This window comes from Rhinopithecus roxellana, chromosome 10 (genome assembly GCF_007565055.1).
Source record: "Rhinopithecus roxellana isolate Shanxi Qingling chromosome 10, ASM756505v1, whole genome shotgun sequence".
Lineage (NCBI taxonomy): Eukaryota > Metazoa > Chordata > Mammalia > Primates > Cercopithecidae > Rhinopithecus > Rhinopithecus roxellana.
The window spans coordinates 54,116,379-54,142,120 of record NC_044558.1 but is presented as its reverse complement, the minus strand read 5'-3'; the positions used below and the strand labels follow the sequence as shown (position 1 = coordinate 54,142,120).

Below are 25,742 nucleotides of genomic sequence, written 5' to 3'. Positions count from 1 at the left end.
GAGTTCAGGGAAGGAAGTGGGAAGAGGTAGGCAAGGTAGAGATCTCAAAAGGAAGAAGAGACAGCCAGAGACAAAAACAAAGGCAGCCCCTCAAAGACCACAGATCTAAATTTTACTGTGAATATATGAGCAGCTTGTTCCCCAAAGGTAGAGGCCAGGATGGTGAGAGGCTGAGACAAGACAGAATCTATGAGAAAATAGATATGAGGGGGAGTAGAAAAATATTTAAAGCATTTTACAAAATATTACATATTGATATCAGTCAGAGCCCACAGAAACAGGGACAATAAGATGGTGTGAGATAGTTGGGAGGGTGAGAAAAAGATAATGACGATGATGTAGGAAAAATAAAGGAAGAAGAGAGGAAAGGGCCAGGTCACAGGGATGGGAGGGCCTTGATGAGGGAGCCTCCCAGTGAAGGGCCACCTGCTACAGACCCCAGCTGTGGGACAGCGACGAGCAAGATAACTGTTGGCAGCAGTTTGGCATCTCGGGTGTGTGAGAAGGAAGGGGGTGTTGGTGAGGCTGGTGTGATGCAGCCCTGTGCTGTGTGTGGGAGTAGAGGGGGTGATGGCGCTCTCCCACGTTCAGGAGACCCTGCATTCCGCAGCACTCCTAGCATACATAAGCCCTCCAGCCTTGGGCCACTTTTCAGGCTAAATCGCCAAAGGATCCCAGTTTCTGCCAAGACAGGGATGCTCACTTCTTCCCTCCAGGGACACACTTAATGAATCAGTCTACTGGCCACCTGAGACCTAAGCCCCATCCTTAACTCCCCCCGCAGCCCCTCCACCCACCACAGTCTCTCTAAACACCCCCCAGAGCTCAGCCGGTCAAGGAGCCCAGAGACAATTTCCCTTCTTTTCCTTTCTCATTACCTCACTAGCTGGCTCCAAGGAGCCTGAGGAGGAAAAAGGGCATGGGGGCAGGGGTCTAAGTACACCTGGGTGAAAAGATAGGGGGAACAGGGACCCACCCACCCTGACTGAACCTTTGACTGAACCTTTCCAAGCCACATGTTTTATTAGTGAGCAAAGAGGCTGAGGGTTGGAGGAAGCTACTTTTGGAGGAGAGAACAGGAAGGGTTTAGGACAAGGGTCCTCTTCAAGGGTAGTTTAATCCCCAAGCCATGCCCCACGATCAGAGGGGTTAGAGACCCTCCCACACAGGAGGGCAGAGGGGGTTAATGCTGGTTTGGGAGGAAGCAGCTGCAGTCTGTGCATGGTGCCCCCTCCTCACTGCACAGTCACCTCCAGGCAACGACTCCCCTTCTTCTTGCAGTGTAGCTTGCTGTTGTCACCACCTGCAGGGCCCTGGATGACCTTGACAGCCACACTGTTCTCCTTGAACCTCACTGAGAACCTGGAGAGGGAACAGAAAAACCAAATCTAGTGCCCATCCCCTCACCCCGACTCCCGCATTTCCATGATGGCTCCCCTATCATGCAAGTCAGAGGGCTTGAGGCCCCAGAGAACCTGGGTGGGGGCCTGAGAAACACCTCCAAGCCCCACCCTGCTCTGCCCTACATGCTTCGCTTTCTGATCCCGGTCACAATGACCATCAGCCTGGCCATCTACCCTAAGCCGCCCTTCGCCCCCAACTCATGGCCTCACTTCTCAGTCACGGTAACTGCAAGCTGCCTCTGTGTGGCATCCAGCACAGCCCGGTACATTTTGGTCAGCAGTTCAATCACATGCTCGCTGACCAGCAGGAAGTCCCCCTTGGAGCCCACCGATGACATCTTAGCAAGAGGGAAAAATAGCAGGAAAGGGATTCATTTTTTCTCTCCAGCAGTACCCGAGGGACATCAAAGGCCCAGAGCGAAAGGTCTGGTCCCCATCACCTCCAGCCTTCCCCAGATCTGGGATGCATACCACCTTCTCCAGTCCAAGGCCTGCCCCACCCAGCTCTGATACCTCACTCAGATGCAAGCTAAAGAGCCCATCCTTGAGGCTAGTGACTGACACCCCAGTCACATTGTCTAGCCCAATGACAATTTTGGCCTGGGACTTCTTGGTGTCTGTGAGAATCACATGGCCCTTGGTCAGGAGGAGAATCCGAGAAGAAGTCTAGGGACGGAACAGGAAAGTGTAAGGAAAGGCAGGATTAATTGCCCCCACTCCACCTGGCAGGGCGCAAACCCAGCCTGCTATCCACTCTTCAGATGCCAGCCCACAGCTCTGCAGTAGCTGTGGGAGGAGTTCAGCCTGCAGGCCCTTACCTTGCCATTGCCACGATTGACCTTCTTCACGGCCTCTGCCATCAGAACAGGCCCTTCCTCCCCACCTTTCAGCTTCTGCAGCTTGGGGTTCCCTTGTAGCCCAATGTAGTCACCACAGAATGGAATGGGGACACTGAGAACACATGGGAGGTGTGCAGCAGAGACAAGCCCACAGGCCTCTCCCCACCCCCAGAGTTCCCATTCTAGTCCTCCTGGGCCCTTCCCCCATGTCCATGTATCCTCTGTCAGTGTCCACAGAGCACAGTCCAGGACCAAGACATCAGCACCACCTGGGGAGTTGTTAGAAAGGCAAATTTTGGTCCCCACCCCAAGACCTGCTGGATCAGAGACTCTGAGGAGGGACACAGCACCTGGAGATGACAATCCTGCCAGGTGATTCTGAGGCAGGCTCAAGTTTGAGAAGCACTGCTTGATGGAACTGGCTGTGCAGGGTCTGGGAGGCCCTCACCTCTGGGAATATGAAGCCTTCTTGCCCTTGAACAGTTCACTGGCACAGAGCTTTTCCCTCAGGATCTCTACCTGCTTCGGGGACAGCTGATCCCGGAACCTCTTGCACTGTGAGGAAGGAGGAACAGGAGCTAAAATCATGGAGTGGGAGGGCAGGGCTGGGGAGGGAGGTGAGAAACATTGACTAGAAGACACTAGGAGAGGAGAGAGACTGAGGAGAAAGGACAGGCACTAGACACCTCAGGGAGAGGCCAGGGCTGGAGGACCATTGAGGAGGAGTGCAGAAACTGAGGGAGGCTGGGGTAGGGAATGGGCACCATCAAATAAAAGCACCAGGAGGGCTCTATGCTCAGCTCTCAGGGCAAGGCTTAGCGCCAGACAGGTGCTGAATAAGCATTTCCTGAATAAAAGAACAAATTACATTATGCTAAGTGAAATAAGCCAGACACAAAAGACCAAATACGATATGATTCCTACTTATATGAGGCACCTAGAAAAGTGAAATGCATAGAAACAGAAAGTAGATTATAGGACATCAGGGGCTAGGGGAATGGGAGAATAGGGGGTTATTGCTTAATGGGTACAGAGTTTCAGTTTGGGGTGATGAAAAACGTGTATGGAGATGGATGGCAGTGATGGCTGCAGAACAACATGAATGTCACTCATGCCACTGAACTATACACTTAAACACCGTTAAAATGGTAGATTGTATGTTATGTACATTTTACCACAATTTTTTTAATGGGAAAAAAAAAAGAAGAGGGAGGCAAAAGAGGAAAATCAGGGTGAGGGAGAAAAAAAGAGGAAATGAGAGGAGGGGTGCCTGGGCTCCACTTGCCTTCCACTGGTAGAAGAGTTGCCGCAGCTCCTGATTCGCTGTGCTGAGGCACTTGTAGGGGGCGGCTGGCCATGTCTTGTCCAAGATGTTTGTGGATGGCAAATTGTTCTTCAGCCCCAGTAGGAATTTCTGTACCTGGTTTGGGAGCAGGGGGATTGGGAGTGGAGTGATGAGAAGAAACACTTCCTGACAGGCAAACTGGCACCCAGATCCTGCCACTTCAAAGGAGGAGGTTAACCCACAGTGAGAAGCAAGGGGTGGAGCTGAAGAGATGGAAGGGAGTCACCTCCTGGATCTTTTTCTGCGTGAGGTGCAAGCTTGAGGCTGGGAGGTTAGAGCATGAATAGGAGACTGGAGGGAGAGAAAGATTAGTTCCAACCAGAGACCTGCTACCCAGGGCAGTGAGGTAAGAGGAACCAATATGAAAGCTGGTTTCAAAGTTTTGCTCCTATAGCTTTCTATTCCCTCTGTTCACAATTACCTACAGGTGGCAGCCACTGTCTGTGTCGGCTGTTGACTAGGTACCAAATTTCCCCTCCTCTCAAATCAGTCAAGTCCAAACATGTCAGCCTCCATTCAAAGGAAGAAGGAACAAATAAAGGAGCAAAGGAGAAAGAGCAAATGAAGGTTCAGGGAGGCAATGAAGAGGCCCACAATTTCAGAGCCCCCATTCCTCTCTTAAGCTTTGGGATCCAGACCCTCGAACAACAAAGAGGGGCTGGAAGCAAATGTGTCTCATGTCTGAATGAGCAATAGTCAGGGTCCTAACCACGGTCAAAAATCCAATCAGTGGAGGTCAGTTACAATTTGCTCCAGCCTCTGTCCAAGATCCCATGCTCTTCCTCCTTCTCTCTGGCCTTTCCCAAGGTTTCACTGGAAGTGCTTTTCTCTCCCTGCTTTCCTCCCTGACACTTAGACCTCAGCCTCATGTCGTAGGACTTCCGCATTCCCTGGGCACACCACCCAGACAGGACTCTTTCCCATGCCCCTACCCAGCCCACGCATGATCACTGTGTGCCTTGGCTCTCGATGCTCTCTTGACTCAACTCTGCCAACCTGGAAGCTCAGCTCAAAGCCCTCCCTGATTCCCCAAGCCCCAGATTTCCTCTCCTTTCTTTGAAGCCCCATAGCAATTTGCCTACACTCGTCTTTGTACTATAGCTATTTGCATGGAAAACGGCTCCCTTTTCTAGACACTGAGTCCTTATAAGGCAGGATCCCAGGTCTCACATTTTTTTTCACTATTCAACATTTTTTGAGTGTCCACTTAGTGCCTGGCACTGTTCTAGGTATTGGGACATAACAGTCAACAAAGTCTTCATTTTCACTGGACTTACATTCTACTGTAGGGTGGAGAAGGGGACCAACTACACAAGCAAATAAATATAGAGGGTGATGTCAGATAATGGCATCTGCTCTGATGCAAAGAAGTAGACCCTGAGGCAGGAATAACTGGCAGCATATTCCAGAGACATTAAATAGCCAGGGTGTGCAAAAAGTAGCTGGGCATGGTGGCACATGCCTGTACTCCCAGCTACTCTAGAGGCTGAGACAGGAGAATCACTTGAACCCGGGAGGCGGAGGTTGCAGCAAGCCGAGATCGCACTACTACACTCCAGCCTGGGTGATGGAGCAAGACTCTGTCTAAAAACAAAAAAAAGGGTGACCAGAATCACTTGAGCAAGAAGAGAGTATCACAGAGTAGGTCGGGGCAGATCATGATGGGCCTTGTAGGCTGTGGTAAGGAGTGAAATGGAATACCACTGGAGAATTCATGCAGAAGAGTAGCATAATACGATGTTTTTAAAATTCAATATAGCTTATTATTTTGAAAGATTTTTTAACTTACAGAAAAGTTGAAAAAAAGATACAATTAACATCTGTATACTGTATGCTCCTCATCTAAATTCACCAACTGATAATGTTAACACCTTGCACTATCTGTGTACTCTAACACACATCCATATGTGTGCATATAAATACATGCATACACACATTTACACAAATCCTTGCCACGCTACCATCCTAAAGTAGGTTATAGATATCATGACATTTTACCCTAAAACGTCAGCATGCCTCTCCCAAGAACTGGAACATTGTCTTACATGATCATAACTCCATCGTCACACCTAAGAAAAGCAACATCATTCATCCAACAGCGATCCACACTCAGATTTCTCTACATGTCCTTTATAAACTTATAAACATGTCCTTTTAAGCTTTGTTTTATTTTTCCTTTTCCAGGATCCAGTGAAACTTCATCCATGGCGACTGACTGTTTAGTCTCCCCCAATCTAGAATGAGGATTCTTAAGTTTTTGTCTTTGTCTCTTTTTTGGAGACAGGGTTTTGCTTTGTCGCCCAGGCTGGAGTGCAGTGCCACCATCACAGCTCACTGCAGCCTTGCCGTCCCGGGCTCAAGTGATCCTTCCACCTCAGCCTTCCAAGTAGCTGGGACTACAGGTACGAGTCACCACACTCACCTAATTTTTTAATTTTTTTTGTAGTGTCTAGGTCTCACTATGTTGCCCAGACTGGTCACAAATTCCTGGGCTCAAGCAATATTCCCGCCTCAGCCTCCCGAAGTGCTAGGATTACAGGAGTGAGTCACCTTGCCTGGCCAAGGTTTTACATCCCATAGAGCACTTAGCAACCTGTTTGTTTATGGCACAGAATTACTGAAGATATAAAAAAAGACTTGATTTTTGGCACTTCCAAATGCCTGAATTTTTTTTTTTTTTTTTTTTGAGACAGAGTCTCGCTCTGTCACCCAAGCTGGAGTGCAGTGGCCAGATCTCAGCTCACTGCAAGCTCCACCTCCCGGGTTCACGCCATTCTCCTGCCTCAGCCTCCCGAGTAGCTGGGACTACAGGCGCCCGCCACCTCGCCCGGCTAGTTTTTTTTTTGTATTTTTTAGTAGAGACGAGGTTTCACCGTGTTAGCCAGGATGGTCTCGATCTCCTGACCTCGTGATTCGCCCGTCTCGGCCTCCCAAAGTGCTGGGATTACAGGCTTGAGCCACCGCGCCCGGCTGAAATTTTTATGAAAATGTTTTACTAAGATATCCGGTTAAAAAATTAAAATAGAAAGAGGCAGAACACATAGTATATTGCTGTAACTGCAGGAACTATCCAAGCTCATTGTAGCTTCCACTACAGGTCTGGTGGGTTTGGTGGGTTTGGGATCTGGGTCTCGAAAGGCCTCCACGACTGGAGTCCCCAGTCCCTGGTCTGATTTTATTTATTAATAATTCAACAAACATGCCTAAGCATCTGTCATAATCCCCTTTGTTCCAATTAATGTGGAGCCTCTGAAGGCTTTCTTCTTTTTATTGTTTTTTCTAGATTAGAAAGTTCTGCCCTTTCCTATGCAGCCCTCCTGCTCCCAGGTCTGCCTAGGGCCATGGGTTGCCCAGGCCTCTATTGATGAGGGGTAGTCTTCAGCAGTGGTTAAAAGCTCTAGAGTCAAATAGTTTGTAACCCAGCTTTACCACTTACAGCTGTGGAACCCCTGGCACGTTATTTAACTTCCCTGAGCCTTGGCTTTTTAACTATAAAATGGGAGAAAGAAAAGAGCCTACTTCACAGGGTTGGTGAAAGTATTAAAGTTAATGCACGTAAAGAGCTTAATGCATAGTAGATGTTCAAAATGGGTAAGGCCGGGTGCAGTGGCTCACGCCTGTAATCCCAGCACTTTGGGAGGCCAAGGCGAGCGGATCGCTTGAGCTCAGGAGTTTGAGACCAGCCTGGTCAACATGGTGAAACCACATCTTTACCAAAAATACAAAAAATTAGCCAGGCGTGGTGGCATGTGCCTGTGGTCTCAGCTACTGGGGAGGCTGAGGCTGAAGGACGGCTTGAGCCCGGGAGATGGAGGGTGCAGTGAGCCAAGATCATGCTTACTGCATTTCCAGCCTGGGCGACACAGCAAGATTCCATCTCAAAAAAAAAAAAAAAATAGGCTGGGCGCAGTGGCTCACACCTGTAATCCTAGCACTTTAGGAGGTCAAGACAGGCAGATCACTTGAGGTCAGGAGTTCAAGACTAGCCTGGCCAACATGGTGAAACTCTGTCTCTACTAAAAATATAAAAATTAACTGGGCATGGTGGTATATGCCTGTAATCCCAGCTTGGGAGGCTGAGGCAGGATAATCGCTTGAACCTGGGAGGCGGAGGTTGCAGTGAGCCAAGATCACACCATTGTACTCCAGCCTGGGCAACAAGAGTGAAACTCTGTCTCAAAAAGTAAATAAATAAATAAATAACAAATGATAATGAATACTGGCATTAGTTACAGTCAAGGCAGTGGCAAACTGGAATAGTCAGAAACACTGGGGGGATCAGTGCCCAGTGGCCGCAGGCTTCTATGGGGGTGTGATTTATTGAGACCCTGGTCTAAACCCAGCAGCTTCTGGGTTGACAATTAGTAGCTGCCTGACAATATACAGATGAAAGAAAAGGAGGAAGAATGGCAGTCAGGAGGTAACAGCAAAATCAGATTACAAGTCTCAGGTGTGTAGTAAGACGCATGTATGGTGGGAAGGCAAATACTCTGGCACCAGCACAAGAGGTAATCAGGCAACTGAAGAGACCTGGAAGATGGAAATTCCCTGGGGAGGGGAAGAGAACGAGCAAACAAAGTCTCAGGAAGGCAAAAAAGAGGCCCAGAGCTTCAGAGCCCCCATTCCTCTCTTGAGCTGAGGGATCCAGACTCTCAAACAACAAAGAGGGGCTGCAAGCAAGCATGTCTTATGTCTGAATGAGCACAGTCAGGGTCCTAACTATGGTCAAAAACCCAATCAGCAGAGGTCAGTTGCAATTTGCTCCAGCCTCTGTGCAAGATCCCATGCTCTTCCTCCTTCTCTCTGGCCTTTCCCAAGGTTTCACTGGAAGTGCTTCTCCCTCCCTGGTTTCCTCCCTGACACTTCTCAGAAGCACTATTGCTATCTGACTGATGTCTCCAGAAGTTACTCTTCTCTGTCCCTGTTTTTCTCCCCCTGGGAACTGGCTGTAAGTTTGAATGTGTAGGCCTTCCAAGTGGGTCTTCCCACTCAGCCTGACCCATGTCCTCCAGAATTAGGATAGGTCCTTCCTCAGATTTACTTTCTGACTTGCCAACAATAGTTTCAGAGGAAGTAGAAGGAAGACACAATTCCCCCACTTTCACCCCAACCGTAAAATGTATCTTGGGAGGTTGGGCTAGTTAATGTGCAGATCACTCTACTCTTCAATGAGGCTTAGCCTCTTCAACTGTTGTTAAACATCCACCCCCAAGCTCTTCACAAGCCTATTTGACCATAGACCAGATGACAGGTGTGCTGAGACCCCTTCCTGCCACAAGGTTGCCTGGAGTGTCCACTCATGCCAAAATGCTATGTGATTCTGCCCCTGAGTACAAGGCACTGGGGCCTGGTCCCTGCAGGTAGCTGCCCTCTTCTCCTACGACTTAACTACATGCAGACTGAGGAAACTCTTGGGGGAAAGCTTTGGGTTGCCTCTTCTCAAACCCCTCTCCCAAACCTGTGCCTCCCTGCTCCATCCCTAACATCCACCCTAACCCCTACCACTTACCATGCTCTTGTAGATGAAATCTGCCAAGGTGAGGGCAGCCTCTGACCGGAAATATTTGCGATAATTCTTTCGGGCCTGGCAGAAAAGTACAAGAAAGTAGCCAAAGTGAAGATAGGCAGATTCTAGAAGAGGTTCTACTATTTTTTAACCACACAAAGACCTGAGTAAGATAAAGAGCTGAGACTGTAGCTGGAAGGAGGAAGTAAAGTCAGACAAGTTGACAGTGAGGACACTTAGAGCAGAAGGCAAAGTTCTGCTGCCAAGTTAGGCATCTACACACCCAGACACCTACACAGGTCTCCCCTATAGGCCTCTCACTCCCAGATACCCACCCACACATGGACGGACTGATACACAGAAGTACAGCCTGGGTGCAGGCAGGACTAGCTCTCTGCTGCTCTCGCCAGCAGGAGGCACAATCCAGGAGGAACAATGTGAGGAAACCTCTCTTCCACTCTCCATTACCTTCCACCCTCTCACAAAAGCCTGGATCAATAACACGGATGCCTTTATCTTCCCATAGTGTTTCTTTTGCTGTAGAAAACATGGGAGTTGTTAGAAAACAGCACCTCCTGAGCCACCTTCCATCCTCCCTATTAGAGTAAACACAGTGGGATTTTGGGGGTGACCATACCACGTTTCCCCGAAACCAAGCAGAGATGAGGATCTGACTCTTTCGCATCAGCTGGTAGTGGGTGCGGCAGCGCCAGCCTCGGTAAATCTTCTGTATGAGTGTGGCCAGCTGCTGGAGTCTCAGGCGCCTCTGTTCTTCGAGGTAGAAAAGCTGTGGAGAGGTGGAAGGGTGTGACAGAGACTGGCTCAGGGGAACAGTGCTGTCCTCTCCTATACCCCACAGTACTGAGGCTTCCCAACTAGGCCTTATTTGATCATTCCTTTGTCTTCTTAGTTCATTCATTTATTCATTCAGTAAACAAGTATCTACTGAACTCTAACTTTGTAGCTAGACGTTGATCACTCTGACCCTCAAGGGCTCTGCCTCAGGCAGAGGCTCTTAGAGCCTTGCAGCACCGAGCTCCCCAGGCTCAGGGCAGTGTAGGAACCCAAGAGTTCAGTTCCCGGGGATACGGTTCCTACAGACAGGAAGCTTCCCATCTACTATCCATTCCAGGTTATCCATGCTCCCTCCCCCTCCAGCCTTTCTCAAGTGGGCTTTCACTCTTCCACCTTCCACCCTCACCAAATGCAAGTGCACTCTCTAACTCACAGTCTTTGGGCTTCTAATGAATATCTTTGTCTTGCCAAAGGCCAGCTCCCCCGAGGACATGCTCAGCTCCCCCAGGACCTTCTCGACACCTTCCCTATGGAAGCAGATGACAGAAAGCTGCAGAGGGGTATCTCAGGAGAGAGTCCTCTTCCACCTTTCCCCCAATCCTTTCAGCCTCCAAGAAGTGATCATTCAATTCATTCTTCCAAGTATCCATTCACCCAGCTTCAGCAGATGTGCACTGCACCTCCAGGTCTCTTCCTCCAGAGATGCTTTCTGCACTGCCCTTTCCTGATGCCCAGTCTCCCCATGGGGTCTTACCGGTCTCCCCCATTCCAGTGAGGCCAGGTGCTCCGGCTCAGCAATCGGTACCTCTCCAGGAAGGGCCCGTAACCCTGGCGGTAGGCATAGCCTGCCCGTCGCACCCGCACATTCTCCAGCAGTCCCAGGTACCGAGCCTGGGTTGCCACCAGGTCTGAAGAGAACTGACCTCGCTGCTGATGCTCATTGGGCTTTATGCACCTGGTGGGAGGCAGCATAAGGCACAGGCTTCAGGAGCTGACACCATTGACAGTGTAACCCATCATGTTCCCCTATGCTGCACAGTCCACTTCATTGAAAATTTTCAAAGAAAGTAGACACGCTGGCTTCCCCAGTTTCACTCGCTTCTATGTATTCCCTACTGAATCTGATGCTCTCTCACTGTGGGATTCTCAGCTCCTTATCTGACTGTTTTCTGTGAGGAAAAGACCTCTGATATCCTTATTCCAGAAGCACCCCCACATGGACATGTTGTATAACGCATGGACCCTGCACATGCCATCACATATGTAGCATGTTCCCCTGCACACCAGCATGTCACCTGATGTAGTTGGGGTTCTTGGAATACAGGTTCTTCATGAGGATGGCCACAGAACTCTTGAACTGGGCCCCAGCAGTCGGGGGGCGTTTGAGAGATGCCTGCTTAGGATTGCCCTCAGGAAACAAGGACCGAAGGAGAGGGTGCTGGGCCTTCCACATGGCCTGTGACAGGTCTCGGAAGAGTAGGTCATTATTCTTGTCAATAAAGTTGGTCACATTGTATGTCACCTGTAAAGGAGCAGCTATCGGTTTGGAGACCCCACAACCTTGTCCCAGCACTTGGCCCTCCCAGTCTCATTGTGAAGTATTCCAGACTCTCACCTTCCCCGGGTTCCTCCCCCATTGCCTTCAGCCTGGGCTTGGGCCCTAATCTCTGCCCTCCAGCCCTGCCATTTCACCTTGCCCGCATAGTGGCAGATGCGGAAGCAGCTGAGGCCCATGGTGTGGTCATATTGATGCTGGGCATTCTGGGTGACTTTGCTCTCATAGTGGCCATGCTTGGAGAAGAGCTGGTTCAGCTTTGCTAGGAAAGTGGAGTCACTGACCACCCCAGGCCGCAGGCATTCCTCATCCAACATGGCCAGGATACCTCGCTGATTCTGGGCCAGGGGAACAAAAGAAGCCCAACCTAAATCTGGTCCTCCAAGATGTCCACGTTCTCACTGCTGCCCCCTTTCTCCACTCTTATCTTCTGCCTTCTTTACTGTCCCTACCAAGTGGGGAGTCAGGGAGAGAGACAGGGGAAGGATGTTCAGGCAGTCTGGAAGGGGAAGTCCCACAGATAAGAGAATGGTAACTCACATGCTCAATAAGGTTACAAATGATGCCATTATCAAAGTAGTCCACCTTTGTCCATGGTATGCCCTGGTCAGGGGAAACAAATTACAGAGAACAGGTCCAAGACAAGCCTCCAGAGACCTCACCAGATCCAGCCTTTCACCCACCCAACAAAGGACATCAGAAAGTCCCATAATTCAGAGGGGTCCTTGGTATGATTTCTATTTATGTCCCCATCCCTCCAAGGTTGGTGGAGAATTTGTGCGGTGGGTATACAGACACACGGAAGGAACTGGAGCAGCTGTGACAGAGGGTGAGACAATGCAGAGATCCCTGTAGGGTGGAGATGTTGAGTGAAGATTAGGATAGAGATTTCCCGTATGGGAGTGGGAAAGGATCCATGTGTATGTGGAACAGCGGCCACACTACTCTGTGCTCTTTAAAATCACAGCACGTGAGTGAGAGTTTATCATCAAACAACAAGGCTAATTTGGTACATCTTCAAAGATCTACATCCGTGATTCTCAAACTTCAGTGTGCATCACAATCACCTGGAGGGCTGTTAAAATACAGATTGCTGGGTCCCACTCCCCAAGTTTCTGATTCAACAGGTCTGGGATGTGGGCCTGGAATCTATATTTCCAACATGTTTCCAAGTGATTTTGATGCTGCTTGTCCAGGACCACCCTTTAGGAACCACTTTATCTACATGAGACTTTTAGACTATATAATGTTTTGAAAAGCAAGAATGGTGCAAAAGCAGAAGACCCAAAGATAATTGTTCTCTACTTTGGGGACTTGCTGGGCATCAGGTCTACAGACAGGACAGTTCTTGACCCCACCCAAGGGTCAGATGCTCCAGGCTAGGACATTCTCAAGTATGGCTGGGAAGCATAGGTCTTTCTTTCCTCTCTCTATCACAGGTCTTTAGAGAAAACAGAATTAAATTAAGTTACCCTCCCACTTCATCCCCCATATACCTTCCCCAACCAGTTAAAGGAATTATGATATTCTTAAAATACTATGTTGTTGTAAAAAAGCATCCTTACATACTGATATGGAAAGATCTTGTTATGTGATGATGACAAGGTACAGAACAGAGTGTATATACTGCCATTTGTATAGATTTTATGGGGAAATATATTTACAAATTTGCTTGCATATGCGTAAGAGACTTCTGGAAGGAGGCCCATGTTGGTTGCCTCTGAGTAGGGAAGAGAACTAGGAGGCTAGGGGCAGAAGTAGGAGGGAACGTTTTCTTATATATTTTCTAAGCTTTTTGAATTTTGAAGCATGGGAATGTATTATGTATTTGATCATTTAAATCATTAAAATTAAAACATACAAAACAACTAAAAAAACTTTTTCACACATTGTGACCACATTGCCTGAAATTCTGTTACAAATGATTCCTGAGAGCTCACAAGGGAACATCCCTGGGAGGGTTTTGATGAGTGAGACTCTCAGCCATTCACACTTTGAAGGGAATGAGCTCAGTCAGAGAGCTTTTCTAACACCTAGCCACAGAAATTGGAGCCATGTGGCATTTTTGGTAAGGAAGTCTGGGATCATGGTGTTACAAGAAAGGACAGCAACTGTAGCTAGGGCCCGGGGGAGACCAAGGACTCTGAGATGTTAGAGAAAGGCGCAGAAAGAGATGTGGTTGGGCCAAGCCCAGGAGAAATGTCCTTTTTATATTTGGCTCACAGTCTGCCATAGGCCAAGCACAGCTGTCACTTCCCTCTTGTCAGGACTTTCCACACGTGCACCCTGGGAGGCCAAGGAAATGCAGAATGGAGAGCAGAGGATTAGGGCTACTTGGTAATGCTGGAATGATCTACTCTGCAAGGGAAACATTTTGTCCTCTGTGTTCCCATCTGGGGATGACTTAGAGGAAATTGTGATCAAGAAGAAAGGAAGCTCTGGCATATGCCTAGAAGTTGTTTAAGAGGGGAAAGTAGAAAAGACTTAGTTTACTTCTCTCTTATATTCCTCTTGCTCTTCTTTCAGGGTCATCTCTATGAACACCTGCTGCAGCTTCTCATTGCAGTAGTTGATCACAAATTGCTCAAAGCTATTATCCTGAGAGAGGGAGCACAGGTTAGAGAGCTCACTCCAAGACTCTTTCTCCCTCTCAGCCCTACCTCCCCCCTTTGCATCCCCTCTGTGAGCCTGTCCACCTCTAATCCTAGGGGAGCAGGGTTCTGAGGTGAGGCACTCTCACCTCTAATATCTCAAAACCGTAGATATCAAGGACTCCCATTACCTTCTTCTTTTCCCCGATGCCCACCTGAAGAGGACAGAAAGATAAATCTGAGGACAGGCCCCCTCTGCACACCACGCCAGGTCCTTCTGGAGTGGATGGGGTTGGAGTAGGGGGCAAACAGAACTAGAAAGAGCTTTGCCAAACTGAAAAGGAACTGTTGTGATTTTACTCTCCCTCCTCCATACACTAGAGAACAAGCAAAGAGGGAGGAAAGAAGGAAAAGGAAGATACAGATAGATTTCAGGATGGTGCTACAATGGTACCAGGTAGAAAGACAATAAAACCTCTCAGGACAATAACCATCTCTTATATTTGTAGAGCATTTTACAAAAGATTCCATGTCTTTATTTATCATAATCTTACAAGGTGCTTTTATTCCCATTTTACAGATGAAAAAGTCAAATTTCAGAAGGATAGGTACTTACTCAAGCCTAGACTCAAATCCCTTCTCATTCTACTACCTTTCAGTAATAGCTTCTAAATAGATGGCACTTCCATGTGGATAATTTGTTAATAACAACTTTACTGAATATAATTTACATACCACATACAATTCAGTGGCTTTTTAGTATATTCAATAGGTTGTACAACCATCACCACTACCTAATTTCAGAACATTTTCATCACCCCACAAAAGAAATCCTATACCCATTATTAGTCACTCCCCATACCCCTATCTTCCCCAGCCCTTGGCAGTCATTGATCTACTTCCCATCTCTATGAATTTGCCTATTCTGGACATTTCATATGAATGGAATCAAACAAAATGTGGTCTTTTGTGACAAGCTTCTTTCACTCAGCATAATGTTTTCAAGGCTCATCAATCTTGAAGCGTGTATCAGTACTTCATTCTTTTTATGGACAAATAACATTCTTTTGTACAGATACACCACATTTTGTTTATCTCTTCATCAGCGATGGACAGTTGGGCTGTTTCTACTTTTTGGCTATTACAAATAAGGCTTCTATGAACATTTGTGTACAAATTTTAGCTGAGGACATCTAATTTCAGTTCTCTTGGGTATATACCTAGGAGTGGGAATTGTGGTATCATATGGTAACTATTTACATAATTTATCTGATTCTCATTAAACCCTGTGAAGCAGGTAGGCATGCATTAGTGTTTCTTAAATAGTTTTTTATTTAATTTACTTTTTTTCATAAAATATAGAGTTGGGGTCTCACTATATTGCCCAGGCTGGTCTTGAACTACTAAGCTCAAGCGATCCTCCCACCTCGGCCTCCCAAAGTCCTGGGATTACAGGCATGGGCCACCACGCCCAGCATATTAGTGTTTCTTAGTGGGCGTTTCCAAATCAGGACACTGAGGCCCAGAATCTTTGTGATATTGAAAGTCCACATGACTTTCAATTAAGTAAGTAGATGATAGATCCAGATCGTCTAACTCAAAAGCCAGCGATGTTTCCATGACAACACACTGTTGGAAGGAACTGTACCCTCCCATCATCCTCCCTACTATGCTCATCTCAGAAACCAAGGTATAGGGCTGGTGACAGGGCAAGAAGGTGAGGCAGACAGGAGAGCACGGAGAAAGGAGAGCAGCCACTTGCCTTGATGCTCTCATTGATTCGATTCACTATCCAGTCGAAGAGGCGGCTGTAGACATTCTTAGCCAGGGCATCCCGAGCATACTGAGCCTGTGGGTGAGGCCCAGCTGGTTAGGGTGGCATCACAGAACAAGGTCAAATCAACCCCCTCCACTCCAGTGAGCCCCTTACCTGCATGACATTCAGTGCAGTGACCACCTTTTCCTTGGCTGTTTCCATGGTCCTCGAGCACAAAGCTCTCTCTAGTTCTTCCGAATTCAAGCCCACAGTCTCCCCAATCTCCCGAACACCTGGGATAATAAGAAAGTACAGCATGTCCTTAAAGGCAGTTTTCTCTCAGGGGAGGGAGTGCAATCTGATAAGTGAAACTGCCTGAGAGACTGGTGTCCTGGGGTCTCACTGGAGAAGTCATTGCAGCCAACCCAGAACATGGCCCTGGAGGAATCTCAGGGAGTTGGGGGGCAGGAGAAAGGGGATCTGGGCATTTTGCATGTATCATCTACTTTAATATGAGAATCTCCTGAATTAGGTGTGATTATCCCCATTCTGCAGAAGGATCAACTCAGACTCAGAGAATTTCCAGACCTAGATACATCAAATTTCAAAAGCTCATTCCCATATGCTTCATCGGGAGCTCTCAGTGAGTCTGTTTAGGGGAGAACTCGGGAGTGGGCTGAGTGGGACTGCATCAAGGTGAGATCAATTATGCTAGAGATGGTAGAAGGACACGACTTGCAGTAGGAGATTAAGGATCTGGGCAGGGGCTCCAGCAGGCTGGGATGCAGACCTCTCCCATCACGGATGCCACTTGCTGGTGTCCCATTGGCCTGGAAATCATCAGCTACCAACACGTTCCCCAGCTTTAGCACCATGGATGTCACCTCTAGCACTTGTTGAATCTCCTCCTCCGAGAACCCAATCACTGCCATTGCACTCTTAGGCAGAAAGCAGAAATCAAAAGCTGAACTATTGGTGCCAGTCCAATGAGAATAGAGGATGACCTAAAGGCCCAAGCCTGCCCCACCCTGGGCACCCACCTGTACAGCCCTGAAGCTGGAGGCGTCGTCCAAGCCATCCACTCTGGATACTTCCTGATTCAGATAGGCATAGCCAGTTGTATCCCGCTCGAGCTTCAGGGCCTCTGGGAGGGCCAGTGTTGGGGAAGAGGGTTAGTACCCAGGCTCTCTGGAGCCCTCCAGCCTTGACACCTCACAGCCCTTGCCCTAATGGATTCATTCATTTATTCAAAGCAGTCATTTTTGTTTTGGGTTCTTCCCCTGCCTCGTTTGATTTGGGATCATTAATTCCTGTGATGATAGACTAATTTTTTGTTGTTGTTGAGACAGGGTCTCACTCCGTCACACAGTCTGGAGGGCAGTAGTGCGATCTCGGCTCACTGCAAGCTCCACTTGCCAGGTTCAAGTGATTCTCGTGCCTCAGCCTCCTGTGTAGCTGGGACTACAGGTGAGTGCCACCACACCTGGCTAATTTTGGTATTTTTAGTAGAGATGGGGTTTCTCCATGTTAGCCAGGCTGGTCTCGACTCCTGGACTCCACCCGCCTCAGCCTTTCAAAGTGCTGGGATTACAGGCATGAGTCACTGCACTCGGCCTGATAAACTAAAATTTTAAGTACACTTTTAAGTAGTGTTTAGGGTTTTGATGCTCATATTGGTTGGGTTTTCCCCCAACTTTTATGAACTAAAACCCTCATTTTACTCTTCTCCCTACCCTCAGGGTTCTAAATAATAAAAATAAACAAGCAACCCTTCCATCCTACACAGGTGCCTCTGGAGGGTGAAGGAAAGGGGAGAAAGGTAAGCTCATATCTCCTGCCTGCCCCCAGCCTCAACTGTTGGCCTGGGTTGCTCATTCATTGTTTGAACACCAAATACCAATAAAGTGGCAGGTAGCATGTTCCCCGACCCTGACACCTCTTCTGAAAAGTTTTCTCTGATGCTGAGGCACTGAGCCAAATGACTCTCTTGCATTCCCCATTGGTGAATATATATCCCAGCCCATATCATATGGGCTAGCTTTTGTTTTTTTCTGTCTCTCCCACAAATGAGCAACTTGTGTGTTGGGACTGTGTTTCTCATCTCCATATTCTGTGTGCCTTTCTGGCATGCAGGAACTTTTCTCTTTTTAATAAACGAATCCAGTGAATTATCAAAGCTGTTTCCCTAGGATGGGAGGGATTGGGTTAATCATGGAGTTTGAGGGATGTCAATTATCTGGTATGCAAATGATCTGAGAATCAGGGAGCATCCCTCAAACTATAATCTAATGGTAGCTCCCCCGGCACACAAATTTTGAAACAAGAGCCTGCTAAGGAGGGATATCTGGAGACAGAATGAGTCAGAAAGTCTGGGGATGATGATACCTGGGAGACCTCATCTAGATCTGATTTAAACCAACAGGTGACAGACCAACCAGAACAAGACACTAATGCCCATGATGCAGACAAGTTGAACACAACCAAAACTATTAAGCCAGGAATGAGCATGAGATCTGCAGGGGTTCCTGAAGATCATAGAGATCTCCAAGAGTGGAAAAGGAGATAGCACAGGCCTAGCATAGAATCACCAGAAACCAAAGAGACATTATTGGGGGCCAGACACCCACGGTGTTCACAGCCAGAGGGGAGAATGGGAGGCAAACTCTAGTAGGCTTAAAGTCCACCAGACCCTCCAGTGATGCCCATCCAGAGCCACTTCAGGCCAGTACAGTGTCCAGGCTGTAATGGACCCTTCCCCAGACCAAGCCAAGGGGCTGTAGGTCTTCTGCTCTTATAGCCAGATGCACAGGCCTGACAGCCCCGATCACACCATATTACAATGGATCTGCTCACACACCTGTTATCCCTAGAAGACTATATGTTCTTCAAGGACAGGGTCATGTCTTACTCAAATCTGTATCCCTAGAGGCTAGCATAATATTCGATCATAGGTGTTCAAGAGATGTTGAATGAATGAATGAATGAATGAATGAAAAGAAAATCAGGAACAGGGTCCTAGGTGAGGCAAATGTAGACCCAGGACAGCTTCAACTGGAGCTCACTGAAAGTTCCTGAACACTTACAACATTCTGCCTGCTTCCCAGCTTTAATTAAATCCCCTTAAGTTGAAGGTAGGAAGGAAAGTAGATGGAGACAAGTGTTTCATATTTGAAGCTAGTTCAGGAAAAGCAGAACCCAGGCAGAAAAGAGGAACAAGAACAGTGAAGAGGCAAGAAGGCATATCCCTAGCAATAAAACTCCAGAAAAGAAAGATAACACAGGGGTAAAGGAATTTGTTCCCAACAATGAGTGGGTGAGGCTCAGAATGGGAAATGCAGCAAGGAAAACCTGGGAGGTTCAAGGAAAGAGGGCTGCAGGGGCCCAGAGGTAACAGGGGTTCTGGGACTGAATGGAGGTTGGGGACTTTGCCATGTGTCACTCATGAGAACACTTTCCCCATGCAAGCACATACTCAGCAGCTGTGCATCTGCTCCAGCCAGCAGCTGATAGAAGATGTGGAAGTTCCTTTCTCCTTTGAGCTGCTTCACTACTCGGGATTTCTCAAGCAGATCTGGCAGAGAATTAGAAAATAACATCCTGAGGGCCTGGGAGATGCCGTAGCTTCCCTCTAACTCTGCCCCCATCGCTGGCATTCCTAGTGGTTGGGAATTCCCCTTGACATTTAACATTCTGCCTTTCTACAGGAACAGATTAGCAGAAAGGGCCATGTGAGGCAGGTGGAAGACAGGTGAGTAGAACTGGGGAGACACATACAGTTTGTGATGACACCACCGAGGGGGGATCCCTTGAAATCAAATTCAATATCCATGTATTTTCCCTTCAGAGAGAGACCAGAGAGAGAAAGACTTAGCTTCTTCCTCTTCTCACCACCCTGCCCGGGAGGGGTCTGTGCCACATTCCTCCCTCTCAAGCCCCCACATCATTTCCTCCCAGGTGGGGAGACATTTACTCACAAATCGGGAGGAATTGTTGTTGCGAATGGTCTTGGCATTGCCAAAAGCTACAAAGATGAGGAGGGGAGAAGTGAAACTCTAGAGAAGGGAAAGGAGAAAGGGCTTCCAGTCCTCATGACAATCTCGGACTTTTTGGGGCTGAACAAGAGAAGTGATTTTGCAGCACTGGGAAAGAGGGTCTAGGGCTTAGTGATTCTGGAGGTTAGGTGGAGGGTGGAGAGGGCAGAGAGCAGAATTCTCACCCTCCAGCACTGGATTAGATTGCAGTAGCTGCTCCTTCACAGAGTTCACCTGCTCTCCTTTCCCACAGATGGCAGCCACATAAGACATCACCAGCTTGCTGGCCTCTGTGCAGGAGAAACACTCTCGTGGGTCCCTACCCAGGACTAGCCCATCCCCCCACCTCCTTAACTTCTTCCCTCACCCCAGCGCCTCACCACCCCTTGGAGTCAGATAAAGTGGGAAGGAAGTTCTGTGGGGTGAAGGTTCAGGTCTACGTCTGGCTTGGAAAGAGACAAGGAGGCAGTTCCAGAGGTGACTCCATGTGTTCCCCTAGCCAGGGGCCTCACCAGTCTTGCCCGATCCACTCTCGCCTGTGATGAGGATACACTGGTCTCGGTCCCTGTCCCTCAGTGACTGGTACGCCACATTTGCCAATGCGTAGCTTGTGGGGAGGAAGTGGGCAATGACTATTGTGGAACCAGTTCAAGACACCATCTTTCACTCAATCTCCAGCACGCAGGTTCATCCACTCTCTCTACTTGGAGCAGACTGGGCAAGATGTGACAGGCCTTGGAAGGGGCCTCCAGAAGCCCAGGGAGGGAAGGGGCAGCTGGAGAAGCCCATTCAGGGGAAGGGACAAAGGAAATTAGGATGACTCAGTGTCAAGAAGCTGGGGCCCTGTCAGTCTTCCCTTGGTCCCCCTACTCACATATGGGGCTTCAGCTCATAGAAAGTATAGTCTCGATATTTGGCAATGAACTCTGGCCCATAGATGGGAAGCTGCTGATAGGGATTCACCGAGATCACCACATTCCCAATGTAGGTCTGGAGCCAGGAAGAAGGTGAAGGGAATGAGCTGGAGGGTGAGGTGGGAGCCTGTGACCTCTCCAGCCACATATCCACAGCCAGAGGCACCCATATGACACTCACATAAATCTCCTTGCTTTCATAGCGAAGCTGCAGATTCTGGAGCAGTGACTCCTCCACCAAGGGTTCCAGGAGGACAAGATCCTCCACCCCCACAGAACCGTCCAGGAGAGGCATGTCCAGAGGGGCCACTGATCCTGGGGATAAGAGGCACAGTTTGCTGATGTCCACTCAGCTTTAGGGACCAATAACTGTTTGAGGGGAGGATGGCAGAAGGACCAAAAGAGCCTTCCTCTCTTCCTACCCTGGCCCTAAAGAGAGCCTCCAACCTAGGAGAGGCCTCTGGACCAGCCCAAGCTAAGGGAGGCTGAAATTCTCAGCAGGAGGTGGGGGGGGGATCCTCTGGGTTATAGTTGGTAGGGGTGGGGCAGAGGCGGGACAGAAACACCTGCCTCTGACCACCAGGGGAAGGCAGGCACCCAGTGGGCTACAACTGGGGAAGCAAAGTTGTGACTGAAGGAGAGAGGGCTGAGGAGGAAAGTGTAAGTGAAGACTTGTGTTGCTGCCAAGTACAGAAAGCCCTCTCTCCTGCACTGGGCCCTGGCCATGGTCCAGACTTCCCATCTCCCCTCAGTGCTTCTTCTCAACACTTTACTTCTCACAGCCCCTACTAAAGACACCCAACCTACCCATACCCATTTCAGAAGTTCTTCCAAAGGTGTCTTCTCCCCTGTCATTGCTACAGTGAGCTTCATTTTTAAAATGGGAACAGGACAAGGCAGAATTACAGAAGTCAGAGGCAGGAGTTCCTCCATAAGAGACGAATTTCCCAAAGAAAATGAAAGTGGGGTTTGCTTCCACAACAAACAGGCAGTTGTCAGGACCTCTGGATGTGTTACATGTCTGTCTTTATTTTTCCATCTCCAGCTTTTACACCCACTCCTATAAGCTTCTGGCATGGACTTTGCCCCAGATGGACACACCCAGCTTCTTGGGGGAGTGGGCAAGGAGGAGCAGAGTTGGAACTACAGAGAGGGTGGTGGGGCTTGGCCCCCACGCAGTAGGCACATGGCAGGTGTTCCCTAAGGAGGAAACCCAGCCCTCCTCAGTCTTTCCTGTGAGACTGAGTAAGCAGAGTGGCCAGGCACAGGACAGAATTATTAGTACAATGGTCAATGCCACTCCCAAACAGGAATGAAAGAGACACATCCTCCTATGCTATTACATCTCTGAACCCGGGTCGGAGAGGGGAGGAAGCAGGAATGGAAGTGGGGCAAGAAGGGGCAAAGGCTTCCTTCTCCCTTCACTCGGCTTTCCCCAAGCTCTAGGAAAAGAGAGTACTTGTCACCTCTCAGAAGGACACAACTGAGGAAGTAATAAAAATATCAATAATAGCGGTCTCTAAGAATCATGCAGCGTTTACCATGAACTGGGCAGGGCTCTAAGCACTGTAAATACACTAATTCATTTAGTGCTTACAATATCCCCATGAAGTAGATACTATTTTTGTATTTTCTAGATTTTACAAAAAGCTAAGTCTTTTAACTAACTTGGCAGGGAAGGGTGAGAAGCAGAAGGTGGGTTGGGAGCAGGCATCTTCTTTGGATTTGGATTTGAAGGGAGTGGGAATGTGACTGGTTGAGGGTGGTGAAGGGCAAAAGACAACAGGCCCCTGATGGGGCACCCCAAGGTGTTAAAGAGAAGCAGTGACAGGTCAAGGCAGTACTCACCCAGCACTGGAACTAGGGTATAACTTCACTGTCCTTTGGAGAATGGTGGATGAAATCTCAATTTGACAGGAATGGGGCATAGGAGTCCCAGCCCCAGGTTGGAGAGGTGGTTTAATGGGAGCTGTCCATGGTGCAGGGAAGCTGGGAAAGAGGCTGGCCTCCTCTTGCCAGTGTCCACTCTTCTGATCTTCCCTTTTGCTGCCTCTTCCAGCCCAGGCTCCCTGTGCCAGTCAAACCAGGAGAGGCCGGAGATGGCTGATCAGCACAAAGTCCAGACTGCTCCTGCTGAGGGTGTGGCTCACTTAACCCTTCACAGGCCTGAAGCCCCAGAGGGAGACACTCAAGCTCCCTCTAGGTAGGAAAGGGTATCTGGCTGGCATTAGCTGAGAGGCTTAACTAAAGGAGGGTTCTTCCTCCATTGTCTCCCAAATTTGGAAACGAAAGCTGGAAGAATGGAATTCATAGCCAAGGAAAATATTTCTCAAAGAGAAGCCAGGAATTTTGTCAAGGGCAGGTAGGGCCAAGTGTGGTTGCTCATGCCTGTACTCCCAGCACTTTGGGAGGTCAAGGCGGGAGGATCACTTGAACCCAGGAGTTCGAGACCAGCCTGGGCAACATGGCGAGACACGTCTTTACAAAGAGTGTCTTCCTAGCATAAAAACAGTACCTCCCTCATACCTAATCTTCCTATCTTATTGGGAGTCAGGGGATGTTAATGAGATTAATTGGAGAGCTAAGCAGACAAAATCCCCAAATTCTTCTCCACTTCCCTTCCCCCATGAATCAGACCCCATCATAGGGACCCAAAGATTAAAGTGATTAGTAGTAATACCTCACATGTGTATAGATGTCCCAGTTTCACTGAACTCCCCCATCATTGCCTCACTGAATAGCACCACCCTGAGGAAGGCAATACAGATACATTAAAATGGAAAGCTAGGGACAAACACCAGACTCAAGAGAGGTTATACAATGTGCCCACAGTTCCACACTAGTGCATGGCAGAACCAGGAACAGAATGCAGCTCCCTAACCCTAAGTTTGCCATAAGTTGCAGCCCAAGTTCTAATGTTTCTAATTTTAATTCTTCAGCACTAGGATACTAAGACCCTGAGTTGCTGTAATAGCTCCCTCTGATAGATAAGAAGTACCCCCTCATCCAGCCAGGAAAATTCCTAAAAACAGCCAAGTCCTCTCTGCCTACCACACTCTCTCCCAGGGATGCACAAAGAACAAATTAGGTAATTATAGTAACTTAACTGAAGAGACTTGGTTCTCCAACTCTCAGCTATGACTGTTTGGTGCAAGGTCCAAATTCTATTGCTCTCACAGAAGCAGTCTGCATAAGCCTGGCCCATCAGCAGTTCTATTATCAACCTGCCTTTACATAATTTATTGATCTACTACATATATTTGAAGGTGGAGGGGGGCAAGGAAAAGAAAGCTGAGTGGAAGTGACATCAAAACATAATGCTCTGTGTAGGTGGAGCAGTATCCATGTCCTAGAGGCAGAAGTGACAAATATCCCCTATTTCCCCGTGGAGGAAACAGATCCAGAGTGAGAAAACCACTTTTCCAGGGTCACACCACTGCAAACCTGGCAGAGCTGGCACCGAAACCCAAGTCTCATGTTCTCTAGGCCAGGAATCTGCAGCCATGTGGGGTTTACCTGCATGTCCACCCATTCAGTCAATTGAGTGCCTACTATGTGCTTACTCATGAGCAAAGTGACTCTAAAACGAGATGGCATTCTCCAGTGTAAGAACAATGACATGAATATCACAGCTAGAGCAACCAACTATACTGATCTGCCTGTGGGACACAGCAGGGTTCTCTGGACATGGAAATCTGAGTGTTAAAACTTGGAAAGTCCCAGCAAACTGGAGCCAGTGGGTCACCCTAAATTAACAAGATATGAAATACACATCCAAGTCAGTTGGGATTTTCTAATCTCCTGCTTTCTAGGCAAAACTAAAGCAACCAGAGCTTATTAGTCTTCCTCTACTCTGACTCCTAAATCACCTTCCTTTTTCCCCCATTAACATTTCTAGACCTTGGAGGGGCAAGAGGGAACTTTTTGGGATTACAGAAAAGGTCTATATCCTGATTGTGGTAGTGGTTATACAACTGTCTCCATTTGTCAAAACTCAGCAAATTTGTACACTTAAAACTGGTGAATTCTATTGTTACGTAAATTGTACTTCAACAAAGTGGTTAAAAAAAAAAAAAAATGGGCCGGGCGCGGTGGCTCAAGCCTGTAATCCCAGCACTTTGGGAGGCCGAGGCGGGCGGATCACGAGGTCAGGAGATCGAGACTATCCTGGCTAACACGGTGAAACCCCGTCTCTACTAAAAAAATACAAAAAACTAGCCGGGCGAGGTGGCGGGCGCCTGTAGTCCCAGCTACTCGGGAGGCTGAGGCAGGAGAATGGCGTAAACCCGGGAGGCGGAGTTTGCAGTGAGCTGAGATCTGGCCACTGCACTCCAGCCTGGGTGACAGAGTGAGACTCCTTCTCAAAAAAAAAAAAAAAAAAAAAAAAAAAAAAAAAAAAAAAAAAATGCTAGGCCAGTTACGGTGACTCACGCCTGTAATCCTAACACTTTGGGAGACAGAGGCAAGCCAATCACTTGAGGCCAGGAGCTCGAAACCAGCCTGGTCAACATGGTGAAAGCCCATCTCGACTAAAAATACAAAAAAGATTAGCTGGGCATGGTGGCAGGTGCCTGTAATCCCAGCTACTCATGAGGCTGAGGCAGGAGAATCGCTTGAACCTGGGCAGTGGAAGTTGCAGTGAGCCGAGATCACACCATTGCACTCCAGCCTGGGCAACAAGAGCAAAACAGTCTCAAAAAAAAAAATAATAATTAAAAATTCCAAATCATTTGGTGCTGATTTCTGACAAATTGGGAGAGCCGCAATCTGATTAAGCCAACTCACTCATTAATCCTCCCACAGATACTTTTAAAAAGATGTTACACAATAAAAAGGCAGATATTTTCAGATATGCTGAGGAAGATATTTGGTGGTAGAGGGTCTCCTTGGCTCTCATAAACTATCTGGTATTAATAACATTTATCATACTTAGACTGGACTAAGATGTGCCAGGTAACAAGCTTAGTGCTTTACATCATTGCTATTCAAAATGAAGTCCACAGACGA

At 48.1% G+C, this 25,742-nt stretch overlaps 1 protein-coding gene across 1 annotated transcript; it reads right to left on the bottom strand.

Annotated features, from left to right (window-relative positions):
* Window positions 1-1,001: 1,001 nt before the first annotated feature.
* Window positions 1,002-22,827, bottom strand: MYO1A (myosin IA). The gene is made up of 28 exons (XM_030939430.1): window positions 22,584-22,827; window positions 20,917-21,050; window positions 20,696-20,811; window positions 20,334-20,428; window positions 20,007-20,111; window positions 19,765-19,811; window positions 19,565-19,628; window positions 19,263-19,361; window positions 16,831-16,934; window positions 16,581-16,728; window positions 15,965-16,083; window positions 15,797-15,883; window positions 14,184-14,249; window positions 13,937-14,041; window positions 11,984-12,046; window positions 11,581-11,781; window positions 11,184-11,410; window positions 10,643-10,843; window positions 10,322-10,415; window positions 9,731-9,880; window positions 9,562-9,630; window positions 9,097-9,171; window positions 3,528-3,662; window positions 2,691-2,797; window positions 2,222-2,354; window positions 1,917-2,069; window positions 1,614-1,741; window positions 1,002-1,362 (listed from the first exon to the last, which is right to left on the bottom strand). Exons 2-28 carry the CDS (start codon window positions 21,028-21,030, stop codon window positions 1,236-1,238), a joined length of 3,132 nt encoding a protein of 1,043 aa, XP_030795290.1. The 5' UTR covers window positions 21,031-21,050; window positions 22,584-22,827; the 3' UTR covers window positions 1,002-1,235.
* Window positions 22,828-25,742: the final 2,915 nt, after the last annotated feature.

Excerpts from the sequence above, each read along its gene's own strand:
- MYO1A (XM_030939430.1), bottom strand. The coding sequence starts at position 21,030 with ATGCCTCTCCTGGACGGTTCTGTGGGGGTGGAGGATCTTGTCCTCCTG. Across the intron at positions 10,416-10,642 it reads CACTGGAATGGGGGAGACCG|GGAAGGTGTCGAGAAGGTCC; the intron begins GTAAGACCCCAT and ends CTGCTTCCATAG. Across the intron at positions 9,172-9,561 it reads CTTTTGTGAGAGGGTGGAAG|GCCCGAAAGAATTATCGCAA; the intron begins GTAATGGAGAGT and ends CTTTTCTGCCAG.